Source organism: Cloeon dipterum, chromosome 3 (assembly GCF_949628265.1).
Source record: "Cloeon dipterum chromosome 3, ieCloDipt1.1, whole genome shotgun sequence".
Lineage (NCBI taxonomy): Eukaryota > Metazoa > Arthropoda > Insecta > Ephemeroptera > Baetidae > Cloeon > Cloeon dipterum.
Window position 1 is genome coordinate 29871269 of NC_088788.1, and position 21609 is coordinate 29892877.

Sequence of the window (21609 nt, forward strand, 5' to 3'; positions counted from 1 at the left end):
AGATAAAAATAAAAGGCAAAATGTAAATTCCACTTACCTTCTGCTGAGCCTGAAATTAGCACATTTTTCAATTAACCCTTTACTTTTCCACTGACGCAAAAGTTACATAACAATTTCATTCGTTGACATGAGACGCGGCTTCACAAAAAGACAAATTTGCTAGGAATTTCAGCCACGTCTCATATAAACAGCTCAGGCAGAGCCACTCGGGCCAGAACTTTGCTTTTAACGCGGGGTAATCAAAGTTGTACGAGAATAAAGCCTAATTACAACCGTCCTCGTCCAGGTGGAATGTAAAAATGTGAACATATAACCGGCGTATGTTTTATATAAATGTGTGCCGCCCAGCGACCCATTATGAAATGCTTGTGACCTCTGAACTTAAAAAAACCTGCGCTACTTCAACCAAACTCGCTATTCTTCAGTTTATGCAGACCGTCGGGATTTACTTAAAACAGAGATTTAAACCAAATTAAAGTCGTGCGTTTCACACAGCCGGCAGAGGGAAATGCACGGTATGCAGCGCGGCTCGTCGTTAAAACATCCCTTTGATGTTTCAAACAAGTAAATATATTCTTTTCGCGGTCTGCTAAAACCCTTTTTGTGCCTATATAGCTGTGTCGCATACGTTCAGGAAAAGTGAGCAGAAAAGGATATGGATTGGTGATCATCCGCAGGCACCAGTTCCTGGGTCGCGTCTGCTGGTCCAGGCATCCGAGGGCCAGGGGGATGAAGCCCGGGTAGGGCAAATCCTCCTCGTCATCGTCCTCATCGTCGTCGTCGTCGTCATCGTCGTCCTCGAAATCGGACATGGGCACGTCCGACTCGGAGTCGGCGCCGGCTCCACCGTTCACTTGCTCGCCGCCGAAACTGGTGGTGCCCTGACGCACCATGGTCGCTGCTGAAGACCCCCCTCCCCGCCGGCGAAAAGGGTCAGTCGTCACATTCAAGCATCACTCGCGCAAAAGTCTGTCGCACTAACCGATGACAAGTTTCTGACTTGCGGAGTGCTGGCTGGCTGCTGCTGAGGGTAGAAAAAAACTGCTGTGAATAAATGCAATGGACAGTTTGCTGGCTGCTGATGAGAGAGCGTTGCCACCGTCTCTTATGTGTGTATGACGTGCTGTGTGTTGTGTGCCGCTCGCTCTAACCTGTAGAGGAGCGCGCTTGTGAGTACTGAAATTACGCCGGTGCCTCTGCTGGCCAACTTTAGGCGTGCGCCGTGAAGATCGCGCGCTCGTCTGGAGGCTCCGCGCCGCGGCCCTGCTCGCCGACTCACTCCGGGGCTGCGCACCAGGGCGCAGCATCGCCCTGCGCGCCTCGCTCGCGTGAGCCGATTTTATTTTGCGTGATGCTCTTCTCACCCCATCAACGGGTGGGTGGTGCTATTTGCGAAGAATACGAAAAATACAATAGCTATACAAGAGAGCGTGATTACGGGATGTTTGACTTGGGGTGTGACCGAAATAGCTTTGATTTCCCGGAGCACGTTGTCCTGCCATTCCATCGTTCTTGAATCAAACACAAAATTGGACAGTGATTGCGACGCCTTATTCCTGAGTTTTTTTTATCTAGTAGCTTCTTCAAAGCAAACTTTTACTTTTAGTTCTATTTTATTTCAGTTCACTCAGCATTTTTTTATTTCTTCACACATCTCGCGGTAGCAGAGATATTAAAAATGTGCGTGTCAGTTACAAAAAAATAGTTTTTAAATTTAGCCCAGCATATTATAAAGATGTAACGCTACAAGAATAGCTCAAAAATTGATTTGAAATTTGTTACTTGTAAACTTTTGAGCTCGTTATATTTCTTCAGATTATCTCCTAAATATAAGTAATAAAATTATCAATTCTCTTTTGAATTTCAATATCTCGTCATTTTAAGATTTCATAGTTTCATTAGATTTTGTCTGTCGCGCACCTATTAAACCTAAAACCATATTTATTTCCTGCTTCTCGAATACATTATGCAACCTGTGTGACATATGTGAGAAGCATGATGCATAGCACTTTGCTGATTTTATCACCCTGCTTTCATATTTTTCAATTTCAAATCGAAGTTTATTTCTATTCAGTGCCTTTGGGCAACCTTTATTTAGTGTAGAAAGAGAGGTTAAATCAAAATTACCTCCTGTGAGTCACCACAAACAGTAGGCCACACAAGCCCCTGTTGAGAAAAAAATCAATTGATTTTTTAATAACTGCTCTCAATGCAATGAGACAACTTCATTTGCTTGTAATTTCGGCGTTGCTTTGCCAAGTTTCTCAATTTTCACATGGGCTAAAAGCAAAGTTCTTCTGAACAGCTCAAAAGTTTCGTAAATTAGTCATGTCCAAAATCAAGTCAAACCCAGCCAACGAAAATTTACATTAATATATTCATATGGAACTTTAGGCATTTTGAAATAAATAAATGCAAATTAAGCGTTAAACATCATTTATTAAGACTTCAACATTTAACAGAACAGTGCAATCGTTCAGAAAAAATACAATATAAGTTAGTTCCAATCACATAATTGTTAGGACTCAGCATGGCAAGAAAATATGTATAAGGTGGATAAGAAATAGCACTAAAATCGACAAAAATATATCTCGTGAGTAAACTTAGCACAAGATGGTGTCAAATAAATTGTTATCGGTATAATCTTAGGAGTATTTAATTGAGTTTGGTATAATTGTTGCACATAATTGTATTGTACTTTCATTTATCAGTTAGACGGTTCTAATGCCTACAAAAAAACAACAGTCACCCGTGGATTGAGCCTCCTTTTTTTGATTTGACAAAAACCAAGCCAGCTTGGTCTTTTCAGGTTTCACACATACTTATACCTAGTGCAAATCTAATTCGTTTATCATTATTTTCAGTTTGGCAACAGACTTTGAAACAGTTGTATTATTTTAAAGAAGTGAGACGCTCTCATCAAGCAACTGCTGAAGTTGCTCCTGCTTGGTGACAGGCAACGAACAGGTGCTATTCTTACAGACGTAAGCACTCGCCTTACCATCTTTCAAGACTTTCATCTTTTTCACGGTTAGGTTCTTCTGATACAAAATGCCGTCTTCGTCACCGTCAGCGTAGCCAAGAACTCTGCCAGGAATCAGTCGAGAGCGGATCTCTGCCAAAAGACGCTGCGCACTCTCGCTTCTTGGATCGCCAGTCACAACCACCTTTGACAATCAATTTAGCTAATTAGCGTAACTTTTATCCGTCAGATATATGTGACTGATTCTTCAAACGAATATTTTACTTTAACAATCGCACTCGTGAGGCGATGTTCATGTTGTTATTTTTTCCCACACATTGCTTTCGACAAGTACAAAAGAAGACTTTTTAATTACAATATCCTCACGAACAAAAATAAATACTGCTATCATGCTGAACTTAGTGTTTGACCCATTTAGTTTAATACACGCAATGAAAACATAAATACCTGAGTAGGAGAGTCCTGGTACAGTAGGAGGGAGGAGCTCATTTCTGGAAGAGCCACAGGAATTTTCTCCAATCTCTGCTTAAAAGCGAGCAGAAGCTTTTCGGCCCTGTCTTCAAGATCTTCTCTTTCCAGCATTCCAGCGAGACGGATCAAATTGGATGCAGAAACTGAATTGCAGCTCGGCTCTGCACCGTCTTGTCCTGAAACACCGCGATTTCAATTCTTGTTACTTTCATTTAGCCATAGGCGAAACTTTTAAATCAAAAAGTTGATTTCGAGAAGATTTTTCTGCAACCTGTATTTGATACCATGATTGAATGCTAGAGATACGCACACAAATAGGCCCCAAGGCAATCTGAAACGATGAAAGCCAATTATTCAGCAGGCAGTACTGCTAACACCGATTGAGCGAGAAATGCAGATTGGAAGACTTTGTCTGCCGCCTGCTGACAATTTCCCTTGCTGACAGGCCGAGCGCACAATGCTGAAACGAGCGAATTTCCGGTCTGCTCGAGCATGTAGGCGCTAATCAAGTCTTGCTTTTGCGAGCCGAGGACCAATAATGCCATGGGGACACGACATGAGATATATCCACTCAGTCCACCTCTGCAATGCGGTTGGCGTGAACGGGAACGGGAGCACACGTGACGTCGCATACGTTCTATTGCTGAGTAATTAAACTTTGTTGCACCAGGGATGATTTTTATTTCATGGAAATTGCTACGCGTCTGAATAACCTACCAGCTGCTTTTTAATTATCAGCGACCAGGGTACACGCGCGGGCGTGATAAGGGCTTGTTACAGTCTGCCTTGCTCCCTCAAGACCCATATGGTATTGTCAAGAAGGAAAAGGTCAAACGCACGCGTGGGACACCTTATTTCAGCGTACGTGTAAAAACAACTTTAAATAGAAACCGAAATCATTAATTTTTTGCTATACGTCAAAACAGCAATATTTCCCTTCGAAAACGGCAATCTTAGGCATTCCCCTCATATTTTATATTGAAAACGAAATCACACCCAGTTATTTTTATTCATAAGTAGTGATACTTTCATTTAAGTTAAGAAAGAGTCAATATTATAAGACCTGATGAAACCTAGATTAAGGTTCTTGCTACTTTGTACAATCTAAACTTATTTGATAACAAATAGAACGAAGCATGGAATAAATTACACAGCTATTTTATGTTGATTATGTGAAATAAAGTTGAGTTACTCGTCATGTTTCATTCAACTTGCTTCCACAGTTATGCTAAAACCCCTAAAATCGTAAATCAGTTCGGCTAATAGCCGTATATAGAAACGTGAGAAATATTTTTTTGAAATAAAACATCTTTCCCGACGATTCTATGGCGATTGGCAGGACGGAATTTTTCAGCACATCAAAATTAATAATTTAAAGAGCAGATTTGAGTCTCAAATCGTAGCGGAGTCGCATTAAAATCGTAAGTATCCTCTGGCGCTATTTATTTTCACAATCAGCTTCAAACACTAAGGGGCTTGAGCAACTGGTGAATTCAGATATAATTTGGAAAAACCTCACGATCTCTAAATTGCTCACTAATTATCGAGTTTTCCTGATACCTTAGTTGATCTCTAAACTTGAGAATCTTATAATTTTCCGGAAAATAACTGGTTTTCGTAAAATTTGATATTGCTAGATTTTATAGCTTGATCATGTTATAAACCATTGCTATTGTGAGAGAAATGTGATTTTCCATCAATATTGCTAAATCCAAAAATTCATTTTTATTGTTCCATTCAATAGAGGTGAATAAGTATAGCACCTTACACTTCTTTCTCAGGATATTTAACTCCCACACGCAGGCGTGACCATTTAGCTGGCCTGCCTCAATTTTGTTTTATATTCGTGTCTCATGGTCAGAGCTCCACACTGGCGCGGACGGAAGTTACCCCATGTTAGAATCCAGTAAGGCAGGTAACGTTCTATTATTTGAATCTTTCTACAGTACACATTATTGGAAACTAAACACCTTAATGTTTAAGGTCTTTCTAGAAAACTGAACTCATGACGTGCGAAAGCCTAAAAAAATACAAAAAGTAATCTTAGTCTGTGTGAATCCCTTATGGTACCAACACTAGTGGAAATTTCCAAACACTTTATTTCCAAGAATATTGAGCATTCCTCAAAGTACCATGAGTGATTTCAATCAAAATTGCCAAATGCGCTATTTCTAAGAATATTTAAGTAGCTACTGGGGAGTTCTTTCCTGCCGCCCGAATTAATGCCTGGGGCCTGGGTACGAAAATGTTGCAATGTACTTCTAAATAAAAGGCAAATCAGCTAGATTACTCCTGACAAAAGTTGCAATTGACATATTATGCCTGTTTCTGGTTTTTATAATACAAGCGATTTGATTGCCAAGAAGTTATTGTCTACTAGCAGATTTGGCTCAATCAACGAATTTTAAGAAATTTCCAACTGCAGCTTTCGGCGCTGCTTTTGTTATGCTTATGTTCAAAACTTTCTAATGCTAAATATTTTCCATGTGAATTTCCCTGAACAAAGATGCACCCAAATAATCGTAATTGGCTCGCGGATGGTGCGAGCAATCTAAAGAATTTATAACTTATTTAAAATATTACTTTCTTAAAAAGCCAGGAAGAATGCTATTGCAAGCTTGAAAAGCTTCCTTTTTCTCGGCAGCTTATGTCATTTTCGATTTTGTTTTTCACCATAGAAAGTTGACGTTAATTTTTGTTCTGATATTTTGAATTTTGAGAAAGCTTTCGATCGCGCAAGTCAAAATGATAGCAAACTTCGAGAAGATCTTCTTTATCTTATTGTGCTTAGGACCTGCAGGTATATATACATTTTTTCTATAAATGTCACAACGCAATCCAAACATTTTTTTTATATTTCCAGTTCTAACTATTGACGAACTTTATGTATTGAAAGACCTTGAAACAGCTAATGTGCTGCAGTGCTTACACAGCGGCCCTCAGGAAAAGACGGTCGGTCTGTCTTGGATTATCATGCCTATTGTTCCCCATTTGCTTGTTCATCAAAGTATATATCCTAATTTTTCTTACACCTCACGTAAAATGTTTAAAAAGCTCCATCAATTTCAACCGCAGGCCTCAAAAGAATTTCAATGTCGACGACAAAGGTAAAATTAGTTTAAAGACCGTTGAGGTTTTTATATGTATCGTTTTGTTGCAGGTCTTCAAGTTCCTTTCACACAGATTTACTGATAATAACTGGGTGAATATGAGGCGACATGCAGTTTCACACTTTGCTTTACCTCCAATTTTAGATGACAGATGGAATGGTAAATCTTAAAATTAGAGCATTATGTATTTTTAGAAATATTTCTTCCGTTTAAGACCTTCCAGAAGTAGAAACGAAACCCGGAAAAAATGTTAGGTTAGCTGAATTCCGCGACGAATTGCACTTCTCTGTTTTGGCTGAACACAGCGCTCAATTCAATCTGACGCCTCATACTAACACACCTGAAATTTTGTTCCATTACGTCTTTACGCTTGACCCTACTAATGATCTTGGTACTTTGAGAGTGGAAATTTGCATGGTCGACTCGTGTTTTCTTAAGAATGTAGTAAAGGTAAATGAATATCAAAAGTCAAAAAGCCAAAACACTCATTCGGCGTTTTCAGGCCCAGAACGGACCACATACTTGAAAAATGGCTCAGAATGGGTGCACTTTACAATCAGAGTTAAAAAAGTCTTGCGGCCTAAAAAATTAATACCTGTTGACTTGATGGACGCAAAAAGTGGGAAAGTTCTGTTCGATATCTCAATGATTAACTTCCTTCACTTATCAGCAGAAGTTTCAACCCTAAACTCCACTGGATACTGAAAACCTCACATTAATGGGTATTTTCTTAAATCATGTGACCCGCAGCTTTAATTTATTTTTGCAGATGACGCTATAATTCATAGAGGCAAGGTTAATGAAAGTAGCATAACCGTTAATATGACTAACATGTTTTCTAACGTTCCTTGTTTGAGCATCCACTATTATTTCCGCGAAAGATACGGGGATGCTTTTGTTCAGACAGGTTCCTTGATTCGTTTAGAGTTATAACTATAATGATTCAAAGTTTGCGCTGTTAATTTAAAAACGATTTTATACTTTTAGCCTACAAACGGGAAGTGGAAGCGTTTAGCTTTACGATATGCCTCAAACAGGTCAAGCGAGGTGGAAGTAGTAACTTTCAAGTTGCCAATTGTAAATGCAAGACTAGAACATCACGTGTTTGCCCTTCACGTGCCATTCAAGACTTGTGGAGGGGAAGGTAAAGTATTAGCCTGATCATTTAGATTTTTTTCCATTTATATCTAGCTCTTTATTAATTTGATTAACGCAATAACTTTTTCAATAGAATATTCCTATATTGATCTTCATGTGGGGGAAGAAGCGCTACCAGCCAAAATAGGTTGTCAAACCATTTCATACGATGAAAACAAAACTTTTGCATTTACACACAAAGCTGTGTTGGAACCGACTTGCTCATCGCTCCAAGGTGCAGCTAAATTTTCTTGTTTGAATTTAAAGTAATTCCTTGCATTTAGATTGCTCTGGCGGCCATAGCTTTGGACGGTATTGCAATATCTCATGTTTACCATTTGTGACTGGAAGCGGAATTCAATGTGGAAAAATGATCCAGTGCAACAGAGAAAAATGCGCGTATCTTCCAGGGTACAATGCCAGTAGAAATGGCTTGGACAAATCCTGCAGTAAGTTACACCCAATGTCTGTAAATTTAAATTCTAAAGCTTTTTCTTTAACATCCTAGCTTTAAATAATGAAACAGTAATTGATAATACTAAGCCCGTAGAAGAGAAGGATTATGAATACAATGAAGAAGAAGATTACAGTGTTGAAGAGGAATACGAGGATGAGGGAAATGAGATGGCAAAAAATTGGAAGAAGAAGAGATTAAAAATATAAACAAGATGTTTTCAAATTTCTTGGATGAGTCAAAAAAGGGACAGAATGAAAAAGGCGGAGGCATAAATTGGATTTTAGTCATCCTTTTTACAACTTCTTGGCTCATAAGTATTGCTTCAGTGATCCTTTTATTTAAAGGAAGGCTTGATTTGATTACTGCATGCCTACATGCAGCCTATCTGCGCTATAGACACAGGTAGGACCAGCAATAATATATGCTTTCAGGGCAACAACAAGAAGTTTCATTAGTCATGTACGTGGTGTCAGAAAGCTGTGTAGAAGTCTTGTTATTTGAGCAGTGAACACTGAGCGACTAAAATATCTAATTTTAATATTGATATGTAAAAATTTGTTAATTTGTTCGATGGGTGAATTGATATAATAATATTAACAATTTTTAAAAAAAAAATTCTTATTGAAAAGACATATATAGGTTACTGTGCTAATAAATGACAATAAAGTATGAGAAATGTTTTTTTTTTATTATTGAGCACTCGTTTCTGACAACGGCACTACTTGATTCACTTCTATTGTTCTATCTAACACAATATGTACAAAAACATGATATCAAACGGTCTTGATATATTAATAAAATTTGGTTAATGATATGGTCTGTTTTGCACTAACAGACATATAGTGAATATTATTTGGCGTATAGGTTCCCCACGATAAAGACTTAAATTTACTTAGGTTATAAAATTGTGTTACTAACCTTCTTTGAGGCGCAGTAATATGCTTGGATCCTGGGCAGTTGAGAAATAGCCAGCATCCTCATCATCCCAGAACTTCTCATCTTGCTTGTCTTGCAGCTCATTTGCCCAAGCGAGCCATTTAGAGTTGCCGCTGGCCTCATACAGGTCAAGCAGTCCTCGAATCACATAAGAATAGTCATCAGCAAATCCAGAAATCGGATCCTCACTAAAAAAACAATAAATTAATGATAGTACTTTTAAGTGTTAGTTACGCCTGGATAATTATTTTGCTTCCCTAGTTTATCATTCATGTTTATTAAATTCATGATAGTTTGAAATTGAAAGTCAATCTTACGTTTGAGATAGAGCTCCCTTTTCGCCTTGATAGCAACAGCGGAGTAATGAGCCCGTTTCTTTGTTGTACATGTGCTCCTCCAAAAAATTAGCTGCTCTGATCGCTCTGTCTAAAATGCTGGCATCATCAGTCGCTTCAAAGGCTTTGCTCAGTCCAGAAAGCATTAATCCTGCACAGAATGCGCGCAATTAAGAACAATTTTCTTCTACAAAAACAGTTACACAAGAATTTTGTTTGATTCTTTGATCTAACGCACTCTAACAGGAAGCATTTATGGCCATTTAATAAGAAAAAGATGTTAGGTTTAAGTTTTATAATAGTGCAAACAAATTAAAACATATTTTTGTTAGTTAGAGCCACTGAATATATTTTTTATTAATTTACGCTATCATAAATTACTCAAAATCTCATTAAAATAGATTTATACAGCCTGCTTTACACCGAGAAAACTGTATTTCATTCAACTGAGTTCAAAACACTCCTCCTAACTCCTGGAGAAATGTTTTTGTCCATATTTTGATAAAAAAAAAATAGGCTTGTATTATAGTTTTTGCCATGGTAAGATTTGTTCGGTTATAGTAAATGATTGAACCAGTCTAAAGCAGCGATTAAAGACAAAGTTGTTTTACATATTCATCCTTACTAAAGTGGTAAAAAGGTAAACAGCTAGAAATTAGCATCGACTGTAAACAAAACACGTTCAATTGAAAATCAATACTAACCATTCCACGCTGCAACCAACTTGTCATCAAGATGCGGCCTAGGGCGATTCTGTCTTGATTCATGCAGAACGCTTTGGATGATTTTAAGTGCATTTTTCGTCTCATGAACTGTCAATCCAAACTTCTCTGCTGTTTCTTCCTCACTTCCATTTACTATCAGCACATTCTGGTTCTTCAACTCATCATGAGGATCCTGCAAGGACAAAAAATGCTCAGCAGGAGCTGTTGTTGAACATGACACGCAATACCTGATTAGGATTTACATTTCCATTCATTCTGATATCGTAATGATGACATGCAAGTTCAAACAAGGTCACCGCACTGCCCTCTTTAGCAAATCTTGATTCCAGCAATGATTCAACTTCTTCGTGTGTCCAGACACAAAAGGCGCCTTCTCTTTTCTTTGGAGAGTCAAATCCTGGCAGCGAGTCTGCATCTTCAGCACTGAAGAAACCTCCAGACTATAAAGTAGCAGGGTGAATTCTTCTTTATTTTGAAGACAAAAATAATACTTACAGAGTGACTAAGATCTCTGCAAACGTAGGTGAATATGTCGTATATAATGTCGCGGAAGAATTCGTCTTTGCTCGCAACATACGCTTGGGAATACGAAACTAGCAATTGCGCTTGGTCATAAAGCATTTTTTCAAAATGCGGAACATGCCACCTTTCATCAGTTGAGTAACGAGCGAATCCCTAAAATTTCAAGTAAAGGAAATTTCAAGTAAAGGAAATTTCAAGTAAAGGAAATTTTCATCATGCAGTTTTAAGAGCTTACCTGAGAAATGTGGTCATGAATACCTCCTTTGGCCATCATTCTCAGAGTGTGTAAACTCATGCTCAGTGCACTTCTTCCTTCAGGAGATGAAGGGCTTCGAGAGAAAACGTGAAACAAAAAGTTGAAGTTTGATGGCTGAGGAAACTTTGGCGCCTGGCTGAAGCCCCCATACTGATCTTCAAATCCAGACGAGAGTTGCTCCAAACACGTTTTCCAGCTCGCAGATGAAATTTCTTCTGAGTCCGAAATTTCCATTTTTGACGTCCTTTCCAATATCTCCATTATCTTAGACCCTGATTCCAAGAAAGATTCTCTTTTTTCCCTCCACTGCAAAATAATTAGGGATGCATTCAAACACCATGAAACAATCAATCATGACATGTTAGAGTGGACGACAAAGACCTGTTTGCTAATCTCCAGCAAAACGGATTTAAATCCAGTTTGGCCATAGTATCTATCATTTGGAGGGAAATAAGTGCCTCCGTGGACAGGCGAAAGGTTTGGGGTTAGCCAGATGCTCATCGGCCACCCACCGTTCCCACAGAACTCCTTAAACAAAAAATATTCACCTGATTAGATAGACTTGTCAGAACAGTTTTGAATCCAGGTCGGCCGAAAGTGTTGTTGGGTGGGAAGTAAGTGCCACCAGCTATAGGGACTAGATCTGGGGTCAAGAATACGCTCATAGGCCATCCACCTCGACCTGAACTGGCCTGTAAGTATTTTTAGAGACTTCCATTTAACTAATGCAAGTCGATTCAAGTCACCTGGACAAAGGTCATGTAAACTCTGTCAACGTCGGGCCGCTCTTCTCGGTCCACCTTGATGTTGATAAACTGATCGTTCATGATGTGTGCAATTTCTTCATTCTCAAATGATTCATGCTCCATGACGTGGCACCAGTGGCAAGTAGAGTATCCCACAGAGAGAAAAATCAGCTTGTCCTGTTTGCGTGCTTCTTCAAAGGCTTCCTCGCCCCATGGATACCTTATTGCGTGAGTCAAAATTAGCAACATTTCCACAGATGCCCTGATTGTGAGCAGTAAACCATTGTTTCCCAAATTATTAATAATCTAAAAATGCTATATTCCAAAGGGTTGAAGTGACGGAGTTGAAGTTGAGGGAACGGCTCAGGCACTGAGTTTAATTTGATATCTAAATAAATTCAAGCAGAAATATTATAGTTACCAGTCAACGGGATTTGCTGCATGCTGCAGCAAGTATGGAGACTTTTCTTTAGCCAGCCGATTCATTTTTTTGGTTGAGCCAGTTGCCATTTCTCTCACTCCAAAATTTGTCTTCTTGTCCTCTTTGCACAAACTGTAGGAGCGTACAAATAAGATTTTTTGACTCTCAAGTGCCCGTCATAACAACAAATTACCAGTTGATGTAATTTTTACTTGTTGACTGGTGGAAGTCGGCCCTGTGGGGAGTCTGGAGATAAGAACCTTTGCCGACGAACGACACTGCAGGAACCTTAGCTCGAATTAGGTCCTCGCACTGCAAAACACTTTTGGCCGCAACCCTGAAGGTGTTAGCAGCTCGCAGGGCGCCGTACATACCATCCGTCAGAGAAAAACACTCGCCGTGGCAACGTCTGTTGACTTTCTTCAATTGGCACCAGACGTGCTGCAATGTTTACGCCCGACGCATGATTATTCTTGGCTAACAATAAGACGAAAAAATGATTGCTGCAATGCAACAATCAGAGCTTAACAGATAGCACAGCTTGTAAGAGAGGATAACACACAAACTTCGTTCGTTGTTTTGACGATCAGCAGTGTGGAGTGGAGTGTATAGTATACCAGCTGTGTTTGGGACATCACACAGGTTCAGCTTGATGAACGCATGCGCCTCTTGCAAAAATAAATTTACTGCATTATGGCGCGTTGGAATAAGTTGGATGAATAATTGCAATGACCGGAGCTATATTATTTTGCACTACACCAACAAAGAATTGTGTTTTTGTATTTTAATAATAGGTTTCGTCTAATCGTTACCATCAAAATCTTTCCAAGCACTGTGTCCTATAAAATCACAGGAGGCCATTGATGCAAAAAAAATGTAATAATTTATATTATTCATGTTTATTCTTGCGATGTCATATGTATATAGTACATAAAATACAAATAATATCAAATTAAGCAAGAAAGGGCGAACAGCACTAGCGAAAAAATGCTATAACGATCAATCACATTAAGGTATCATACAATATCGCACCGCACTGAGCCGCAAATCACATTATATTTAAACACTAACACTAGTAACACTAATCACGATCATTGTGCACTTTTCAAAGAAGTTAATCCTTGAATTTATTTTTCGTGTTATTTTGGTTATTATTTCATCAAACTTCATGGATTTTTGGTGGTTTTAGGGGGAAGGTTGAAAGGACGTCTGATTTCGAACCCAAATACCGAACCCACTGAAAACGGTGACAAATAAAGCATCATGTTTACTCTCTTTTTCTTGAAAAATATCCTTAAAAATTAAAACTGGCGGATATTTCATCAAGCAAATCAAAATAATGCACTTATCTACAGATTTTGAATCCAATTTAGACGTATTTAGACCGTTTTTGGATGCTTCAGACGGTTTTATAATGGTTCAAATGGTTAAAAATGGCATGATCCCGCAACGATTGGAAAGTCAGAAAAAATAGTCGATTGTCTAAATTTCACAGCTGTTTTAAAAAATAATTTTCAATTTTTAAAGCTAGTTTTTTATTCTGTTGATTCGTGACTGGCTCATGAGTTTTCAATAAATTATATTTCGTCATTATCCGTGAACTATATAAGGGTAAAATTTAAATTTGGTCCACTCTTCCCGTCTTTAATTTTTTAGATAACATGCTGGCAGGGACCAATAATACTGTATATTATTACATTTAATTTTGCATTTTCATAAAAATCTCCCTGTTGCAAAATAATTTTAATACACTATGAAACCAAAAACTCTATCAGAGTCACACAACTCGACCATTCAGCAACAGCAGCCAATAAAACCTTGGAGAGGCATCCGCTCTGCATTTCCGGACTGTTCTCCTGGACAATGTTTTAGAGCACACTCACCACGCCACTTTGTTGCAAAGCGAAAGGGCTAAAAATGCGTGCCCTAATAAACCAACTTATATTAATAATCACCACTGCCTATTTGGTGGTAGGCCAAAGCTCAGACAGCAACTCCACCAGCACCACGATCATTTACACTGCATCCTCAGATGGTAATTTACTTTTTTAATATTGTTAGGTATTCAAAAAAATAACATTTTCCCACTCACCGCAAAAGTGACGGCTACCAAAACTACACCTGCGCCTGAAATTGCAAAGCCTCTTATTGGAACATTGGATTCTATCTTGAATAAAGCTCCAGTAATTCCCGAAGTCATCCCCGTTCAAGCAATTTCCGACCGGGTTCAAATAATGCCAGAAGTGTTAATTGCTCCAAACGCGGACCCCTCTGCCGCGAGCAACAGTTCTAGCACAATTGCAGAGAGTCCGATAGTTAGCAGAAATAGGTGGAGGATACCACCACTTGGAAGCCCTGAGCCACTGCCTGACAGGGTGAATCCAATTTTATCTGCGGGACGAGAGGACCCGATGAAAATAAATCCAGTCGTGGACCCTATCGCACCCCAAGTGAAACCAATGATTATGGTTCCACAACTGCCACCTCTAGTAGTTGAATTACATAACTCGTGGCTTTAAAAGATGGTATTTAAAAAATATTATACAGGCCGCAACGTCAACGGATGAGCTTCCTGATGACGTAAAAATGCTGAAAATGGTTGAGTCTCCAAACTTACAATAGCAAACTAATCATAAAATAACATATTTAATTCAGATGATCAAAAATCGAGATGAAAAAATTAATTCTCTTATTGCTGATGTGAGTATAATAGGAAATTCTGAACGAATCTTGATTTGTTTCACAATGATCCCTTTCAATATAAAGATGACGCAATTACAAGACAAATGCGACAACAAGCCCGGACCAATAGGGATAGTGAGTTTGTTTACACTTTGAAAATAAGTAAGCACCTACGGATGTCGCCTTTTACTACTCAATTTTATCAGATACCACCTGGACCGATTTGTCCGCCGCCGACTAATGATATGGGATGCTCAGTAGTAAGTTTTTAGACAGAAAACCTCAATAATATTATTTATATATAACTTGAAACGTCAGTTTTCCCGAAGACTTATAATTACTTTTCAAGTATAAAAGACATTTATTTATGTTAATTTATTTTAAACAATGGCACATAGTAAATATTTTCGTATTTAGTCAGTTGTTGTATAGTTTAAAGATTGCTAGAAAAAAATCATAAGTTGATCTAGTTAATCGATTTAAATTCCCAGTTCTACGGATTTTGCAAAGACCTGCTGAAAAGGGGCTTTTCCAAAAACTTAATAAATAAATTAATTAATATTTCAAATATATTATTATTTGTTAGAATAAATTTTCTTCAATATAATTTTACTCATAATCCATGTGTATAGATTTTAGGAGCAAAAGATGATGAGATTCAAAATCTGAGAAAGCGGATGACTTATCTTGAGGTACGTGACAGCTGCAAGCATTAAATTGTTTTTTAAATTGAGTTTTAATTAAACATTAAATACTGTGTCAATCCTCAAAGAACCTTGGAAAACAACCAAAAAGGCAAATTGATGTATATATCCAAAAGTCGAAGCCGGTCAAAAAAGGAAAAGTAAATATTTTGCAACCACTCATATTCAAATATCAGCTTTCATTAGTTCCAGACAAAATCATCCACTGCAAATCCATCCGCTGCTGATTGTGAAAGCGCTGTAATAAAAATATATGAATGCAAATTTCTTTGAATGGCAAAATATTTATCATTTTAGCTTAATTATGAGAAAACAGTCACAACTGCTCTTCAAACAGGAGTATTATTAAACAAATTGGGCAAACTTTCGATTTCATGATTATAATTTGCTATAGGTGATTGAAAGAGATGTTCAAATTACAAATTTGCAAGAATCCCTGAAGAACGCAGAGGAACGAGCTACTGTCGTATGGCCAAAGTGAAAAATTGTAGTATTATAACTTTGTGAAAATTTGCAGATCCAAAATAGAGAAATTAACGCTTGCAACTTAAAAGTAAAGCATGAACAAAATGTATGCTTTAAATATTTTACAAAATTAAACACTTATAGATGAAGCGTGTTGAGATGGACTTACAGATGTGCAAAGATAGAGTTCAAAATAATAAATATGTCTCAAAAAATAGTGAAGATAGCGAAGACGATGAAGCTTCATACGATGATGAAGAAGGTAATATTTCTTGCCTTGGAGTTTCAATGAAATGAATACATATTTTTTCCAGATGATGAAGACGATAGCGAAGATCCTGGAATCCGTTCTATTGTTTACAGACTTTTAATTTCATCAGGTAAAGTGCAGTCTTTATTGAACAGTCTGATTTAAAGTTTACCTTTCTCATTCTGCAGCTATTCAAAACAGACACCCATTCGTTTATTTTAACGGTTTCCCGATGAAGTTTAACAGGCGTTTTGAAAATAAAGTACCAGTGATTACTTTGGGAAACAATGAATATTACTTCCAGAACAGTTCGAGGGTAGAGTATTATCATACGTGTTGTGCAATAAAAGGTGGAATAACATGTTACTTTTTTCAATTGCTCCAGGTGAACTGGAAGGTTGCCAGTAATAATTGTGAAAAGCGTAATATGAAATTAGCTTCGATTGAAAGTGAAGAAGAAAGCGCAATGATTTCTGCGAGTAGGACTCTTGCCCTGTTCTGTGTATATGGAGCAGTTATCTTTATTTTTGTTGGCATTCTAGTCATTGGCAACTCCAACTACAATTATTGGACCAGTGGGCGCGACAACTACGGCAAAGGAGATTTCCAATGGAGCACAATCAAAAAGCAATTCAACTTCACAAACTGGGCTCCTGACCAACCGCTCAATGGTAATGAAGAATATATTAATTTATCATCAGATGATTCTTTTTACCTTTCATTTGATTAGGTGATCCAAAGAGACAATGCGTGTCAACTGGGCCAGCCAATGATGGTGTGGTTTGGAAAGTAGAAGATTGCAACAATTACCTTTACTTTATTTGTGAGAAATCTTTGTAGCCATGTTGGGGCTGAAATAATAATCTATATCACAAATTTTCGAATCCAAAAAATATGCACTGTTCAAATGATGTTTGTTGAAAAGTGTTTTTATATCAGTGCAAACGTGCACCAATTTTCAATTTCATTGATCCAAGTTTGTTTTGGGGTCGGGAAATGATTTACTTTATTTAAATTTGCTTAAAAACCTTGTTACATGCTATACCTGATCTGATTGAGAATCAGTTAATAGCAGATTGTGATGGTGGTTGGTATGGAAAAGGAAAACACAAATTACCAAGAAAAAATTAATAAAACAAACATCCTAATTAGAATATATGCTTGCATTGTTTGATTGAAGAGTTTTATAAAATGAACCCAAAGTGTATTTTTCCAAATATTCTATAAAACAAAATTCTAAATTCTGTATCCAGGGAGAGTTGTAGAGTAGATGAGTGGATGTGGTACATATACATATGTTAATAATGCTAGAGTTTGTAGTTTGTTAATTCACATCAATAGTATGACTTATTAAGAATTCAAACTTTGAAAAGTGAATAGGAATAAGGAAAGACTGGCAATCAGTTTAGAATTTGTTGAAAAGGTAAAAATCGCAAACAGACTACTAGAGCTCTTTTATCTTTAGAATTAAAAACTATTAATTAGAAAATAAGAAGAGTAAAACTTTAATTAGTAATTAAAACTCCTAATTAGTAAAATAAAATCGAAAAAGTCAGAATATGGGAAAAGTAATAATGTTATATCATGCTACAAAATAACCAAATTAATGAATCAATTAATTAATCGCACGCGCTTTTCTTCCCCTCCCGGAATTCGCGCGCTTCGCTATGATTGGACCGTGAATGTGGTGAATGTTATACTTACGCCTCCTGTGCTCTCTTGTGTACAGCCTCACAATCCTTCTGTTTATATTTATAGATATATATTTGTATCTCTATCGTTAACAAAAATGGCGACGCTAGCGGCAGCAGCTCTTTTAGACGAATTAATGGGCAGAAATAGAAACATTCTGCCCGACGATGTTCACAATAAAATAAGCTGGGATGACAATGACGTAAGTAGCAGAGAATCGAGTAAAAATTCCGATCTAAACCCATTAAAATATTCGTTTTCAGATATGCAAGCTGCACCTTGTCAAACTCTGTCCACACGAGTTGTTTGTAAATACGCGTGCTGATCTCGGTCCATGCCCGAAAATCCACGATGACGAAATGAGGAAAGAATATGCGAAACAGTCAACCTACCGGAAGCAGCAATACGAGGACGAATTCATCCGATTTTGCCAAGGAATGCTGAACGAAGTTGAGAGGAAAATAGCCAAAGGAAAGGTCCGCCTAGCTCTCAGTGGACGGTCTGCCGATCCGGTAATAATATCAGTCTTTCATTGAAGTGGCAAAATTTTATTTTTATTTCACCCACAGGATCTTCAACAGGCTCCAGAAAGTGAAAAAGCCGAGACAGAAGAAATCCGAGAGCTGACTGAAAAAATCAACAAGTATGTCGAAGAGGCCGAAAAAGCCGGTATCATGGGCAACGTTGATGAAGCTCAGGAGTACATGAAACAATGCGACGAGATCAAAGAGCTGAGAGAGCAAATGCGCAGACAGAATGGCTACTCATGGACAAACGAACTTGCTCAAGCCCAGGAAAAGCAGATGGAAGTGTGCGAAACCTGTGGAGCCTTTTTGATTGTTGGTGATGCACAACAACGAATTGATGACCACTTGCAAGGCAAGCAGCACATGGGCTACGCGCGACTCAAGGACGCTGTTGATGAAATTCTGGTTGGTGGCATAGAGCTCTGGTTTGTTTTATCTTGATTAAATTCCCTTGACATTTTAGGAGAGCCGCAGGAAAGCTAAAGAGGAGCGCGAGAAGCGAAGGGAGGAAGAGCGGAAGGAGAGGGCTCGAGCTCAGAAAGTGGAAGAAAAGTTGAGGGAAGCAGAACGCGAGGTGCGAAGAATGAACCGGGGGAGCAAAGATGAGGATGAGCACAGGCACAAGAAGGTGAAGCCCAAGCACAGATCAAGGTCAAGAAGCCCACACCACAAAGGCAATCGACGAGATCATGACAGGCATGAGAAATCAAGGTTGCACTATGAAATGTTGCTCGAGTGCTGATTACTAATGAATGAATTGTTAGGCAAGGAAGGAGGAGCCCTGATTACAGAAGAGACTACAGAGATGACCGAAACCGCAATGATCGAAGTAATTACATTAATAATTATTGCTATCCACCTACGGTCAAAATGGCATTCCAAAACCAAGTGGTTCATTCCATATAAATTTTTAACGCAAAGAAAACTTTTATTACAAAGATAAAACTTGTTGACCGATCTGTAGACAAATTAATTTGGCAATTGCGGTCACTTGCAAGATTCAGTGGATTGACTGTCTTAATTGTTCCAGATGCAGGCAGAAACTACAAAGATTCAAGCCGAAGGGGTTCCTAAGTGCTCTAAATACAAGTTAGTGAAAATGGGAGCTCGAGGTAAGTGGAGACGGAAATATTGAATTTTCAAACAGGACCTCCCTGAGCATGTTTTTTAATTAAGTCGCCATGCAGGTATGTGGCGACTTTCGCAGAAGGGTTGATTATACAAAATTTGTTGTCTTGTCTTTGAGTATTTGCTGCTTTTGTTTTTCACTTTCAAAGTGAATAAAATGTAAATTGTGGTGGACAATTAGAATTCAGCATAGCGAGTCAAGCGAGCTTCACAACAGTTGTTGCCATCAAATGAGCCTGTCCATTACAGTGGAACCAGCAATATAGTCTGCTGCTACAATAATCCTCAGGTGACCCAGTTCTAGTTAGACAACAGTTTTGACTGTTGCTAATGGAAATTGTAGGGATTGTTCGCTCTGTTAAAGCGGCCAAAGGGCACTTTTAAGAATACATGATGACCGTGTGGGAGCAAAATTTCTCTTAAACACAACTGTTTTTTATTCACGTTAAACTGGTGTTCTTCAAGAGGCGAATATAAATAATAACAGTATGCATGTCTTTCTTGCAAATGTTGCTATGTAAGCCAAAATTATGAGTCCCTATCCGTTTGAAACAAACTTCACGAGCAAATGACTATCTAATTTTTCTTCCTTTTCCAGTGCATTCTGAAGGACTCTCTGCAGCTGGACGTGCAGTTTAACTGCTACGAAACCTTCTCATTATGGATCACGGACTCCAGGTGACTTAATTTTAATGGCCTCTGCATTCCTGAAATTCCCTGTAATGTTCTTTTGAGAGCCCACCTAGAATTGACACCAGCCGTTTTATCCGAGCCTTGATATATTCAACGGTACAACGGCACTTAACATAATTGTAAATCATTGCTATGTTAGTTAATGGGCTACCTAATTATTTGCTGCTGTTATATATTTGGTTGCTTCTTTTTAACACAAAAAAAACATGTTGATGTGGTTGCTCAAGTCCTAAACCCCATCATATTTTGCATGTTAAGAATATGTCAAGGCAGATTTTAATGCGGTCCACCAGACAGAACCTCTGTTGACCGAAGGTGATAATTTTCAGCAAGCTAGCTTAACACTGCTAGCAATTGGACATGCATTTAGAAAATAAAGTTTGAAAATTGAATTAATGTACTCTTGCGTTCTACGATTTATAACAAGTAATAAAGAAAAGAGAAATACCAAGCGTTTTTATTTAATGGAATATGTCACCAATTAGGCTACAACTTTAAGAATTTTTCAGTTTGTGTAATTCGTTAAAATTGAAAAGGCTGAAATCCGCGTGAGATCAAATATAAAATGTATTATGTTAACTATGGACGGTGGAGGGAGTGAGGAACAGGAAAGGCGTGTTTGCAAACGTGGCAACATTGTCATGGTGTATGGTACTGTGAAGTGCAGTACCCCTTGCTCTAACATTACTCTAGTGTTACATTCCATACTAAACCATGGACGAAATATTAAGTGATTTGGCTACTGACTATGCAAATTACTTAAAAATTGATATGGAAGATGAAGTAAGTCAAATTGGAGCTATTCTAATCAAGATAAAATGGTTTGTTTACAGTTGAAAAATGTTGGTGAAACAGTTGAGGATATGCTGACAAGGCTAGAGGAGTTTGGAAGTTTATTAGAAGGAGTAAGTTAAATTTTATGCCTAGATATGATTTAATAACACTAAAAATATTTTGTGCATAGGTTCACAATGGAGGTACAAGTAGCTTGTTGCACTTAGGCCCGGAATTAAAAATGAGTTGCCAGACGCTTGATGGGCTGTTCCAAAAGATTGACAATTTGGAAAAAATGGTTGCTAAAGTCAAAAAGGATGTTAGTACAATGGAAGCTCATTTGGAAAGTGCAGAAGCTAAATGCGGCATTCCATCATCTGATCTCAGAAGTTTTTTTAAGCCTTTATTCTTGGTAATTTGCTTTTAAAGCAGTAATTATATCGTGTTAAATTAATAATTTTCCTGGAATGTGTGTTTCAGAAAAATCAATTGTCTTCACCAGAAACAAGCTCTCAACCATTTGAGCAGCCTAACATCTTCAAGACATCCGAGTTCTTCCCCAAAGTTGAGGATCAAGTGGAGCTAAAATAAAAAG

At 38.0% G+C, this 21609-nt stretch overlaps 5 protein-coding genes across 20 annotated transcripts in view; 3 read left to right on the forward strand and 2 right to left on the reverse strand.

Annotated features, from left to right (window-relative positions):
- Positions 1–1224, reverse strand: part of LOC135940378 (voltage-dependent T-type calcium channel subunit alpha-1G-like) — a 116956-nt gene extending 115732 nt beyond the window's left edge. For 7 of the 9 annotated variants that reach the window (XM_065485237.1, XM_065485241.1, XM_065485232.1 and 4 more), the window contains exon 1: positions 658–1224. In XM_065485237.1, coding sequence (XP_065341309.1) covers positions 658–893 — 236 coding nt within the window. In that variant the 5' untranslated portion in view covers positions 894–1224. The remainder of the gene's footprint in view (positions 1–657) is intronic. The other 2 variants (XM_065485235.1, XM_065485240.1) reach the window with 1 other exon arrangement.
- Positions 1225–2419: 1195 nt separating this feature from the next.
- On the reverse strand, positions 2420–12817 carry LOC135940379 (spermatogenesis-associated protein 20). Of its 3 annotated transcripts, none has more exons than XM_065485242.1 (13): positions 12666–12817; positions 12293–12540; positions 12100–12231; positions 11679–11898; positions 11314–11460; positions 10912–11238; positions 10650–10829; positions 10382–10594; positions 10134–10326; positions 9412–9580; positions 9077–9282; positions 3431–3630; positions 2420–3167 (listed from the first exon to the last, which is right to left on the reverse strand). In XM_065485242.1, exons 1-13 carry the CDS (start codon positions 12732–12734, stop codon positions 2898–2900), a joined length of 2574 nt encoding a protein of 857 aa, XP_065341314.1. In that variant the 5' UTR covers positions 12735–12817; the 3' UTR covers positions 2420–2897. The 3 variants fall into 3 exon arrangements, with proteins under 3 accessions (XP_065341314.1, XP_065341315.1, XP_065341316.1); XM_065485243.1 differs by lacking the exon at positions 11314–11460 and adding an exon at positions 11481–11624 and having other exon boundaries at positions 12666–12816; XM_065485244.1 differs by having other exon boundaries at positions 12662–12679.
- Positions 12818–13911: 1094 nt separating this feature from the next.
- On the forward strand, positions 13912–17356 carry LOC135940594 (uncharacterized). Of its 2 annotated transcripts, none has more exons than XM_065485542.1 (18): positions 13912–14134; positions 14200–14591; positions 14647–14697; positions 14755–14799; positions 14866–14916; positions 14988–15041; positions 15414–15473; positions 15554–15625; positions 15672–15725; positions 15783–15824; positions 15880–15951; positions 16003–16038; positions 16095–16212; positions 16265–16330; positions 16389–16516; positions 16586–16679; positions 16743–16871; positions 16931–17356. In XM_065485542.1, the coding sequence occupies exons 1-18, from the start codon at positions 14017–14019 to the stop codon at positions 17038–17040; spliced, it is 1692 nt and encodes a 563-aa protein (XP_065341614.1). In that variant the 5' UTR covers positions 13912–14016; the 3' UTR covers positions 17041–17356. The 2 variants fall into 2 exon arrangements, with proteins under 2 accessions (XP_065341614.1, XP_065341615.1); XM_065485543.1 differs by having other exon boundaries at positions 13914–14134; positions 14200–14588.
- Positions 17357–17934: 578 nt separating this feature from the next.
- Positions 17935–21426, forward strand: LOC135941043 (luc7-like protein 3). Of its 5 annotated transcripts, none has more exons than XM_065486264.1 (9): positions 17935–18094; positions 18156–18404; positions 18462–18824; positions 18883–19130; positions 19184–19248; positions 19450–19531; positions 20146–21023; positions 21074–21145; positions 21205–21426. In XM_065486264.1, the coding sequence occupies exons 1-6, from the start codon at positions 17990–17992 to the stop codon at positions 19491–19493; spliced, it is 1074 nt and encodes a 357-aa protein (XP_065342336.1). In that variant the 5' UTR covers positions 17935–17989; the 3' UTR covers positions 19494–19531; positions 20146–21023; positions 21074–21145; positions 21205–21426. The 5 variants fall into 5 exon arrangements, with proteins under 5 accessions (XP_065342336.1, XP_065342339.1, XP_065342335.1 ...); XM_065486267.1 differs by having other exon boundaries at positions 20146–20225; XM_065486263.1 differs by having other exon boundaries at positions 19450–21023.
- Positions 20955–21605, forward strand: Blos4 (biogenesis of lysosome-related organelles complex 1 subunit 4). The gene is made up of 4 exons (XM_065481988.1): positions 20955–21023; positions 21074–21145; positions 21205–21426; positions 21495–21605. The coding sequence occupies exons 1-4, from the start codon at positions 20955–20957 to the stop codon at positions 21603–21605; spliced, it is 474 nt and encodes a 157-aa protein (XP_065338060.1).
- Positions 21606–21609: the final 4 nt, after the last annotated feature.

Excerpts from the sequence above, each read along its gene's own strand:
- LOC135941043 (XM_065486263.1), top strand. The coding sequence starts at position 17,990 with ATGGCGACGCTAGCGGCAGCAGCTCTTTTAGACGAATTAATGGGCAGA. Across the intron at positions 19,131-19,183 it reads GACAGGCATGAGAAATCAAG|GCAAGGAAGGAGGAGCCCTG; the intron begins GTTGCACTATGA and ends ATGAATTGTTAG. Across the intron at positions 19,249-19,449 it reads CCGAAACCGCAATGATCGAA|ATGCAGGCAGAAACTACAAA; the intron begins GTAATTACATTA and ends TAATTGTTCCAG.
- LOC135940594 (XM_065485542.1), top strand. The coding sequence starts at position 14,017 with ATGCGTGCCCTAATAAACCAACTTATATTAATAATCACCACTGCCTAT. Across the intron at positions 14,698-14,754 it reads ACGTAAAAATGCTGAAAATG|ATGATCAAAAATCGAGATGA; the intron begins GTTGAGTCTCCA and ends TATTTAATTCAG. Across the intron at positions 15,952-16,002 it reads CAGAGGAACGAGCTACTGTC|ATCCAAAATAGAGAAATTAA; the intron begins GTATGGCCAAAG and ends GAAAATTTGCAG.
- Blos4 (XM_065481988.1), top strand. The coding sequence starts at position 20,955 with ATGGACGAAATATTAAGTGATTTGGCTACTGACTATGCAAATTACTTA. Across the intron at positions 21,024-21,073 it reads AAATTGATATGGAAGATGAA|TTGAAAAATGTTGGTGAAAC; the intron begins GTAAGTCAAATT and ends GTTTGTTTACAG. Across the intron at positions 21,427-21,494 it reads TTTTTAAGCCTTTATTCTTG|AAAAATCAATTGTCTTCACC; the intron begins GTAATTTGCTTT and ends TGTGTGTTTCAG.
- LOC135940379 (XM_065485242.1), bottom strand. The coding sequence starts at position 12,734 with ATGTCCCAAACACAGCTGGTATACTATACACTCCACTCCACACTGCTG. Across the intron at positions 11,899-12,099 it reads GCAGCAAATCCCGTTGACTG|GTATCCATGGGGCGAGGAAG; the intron begins GTAACTATAATA and ends TCACGCAATAAG. Across the intron at positions 10,830-10,911 it reads TTCATGACCACATTTCTCAG|GGATTCGCTCGTTACTCAAC; the intron begins GTAAGCTCTTAA and ends TTGAAATTTTAG.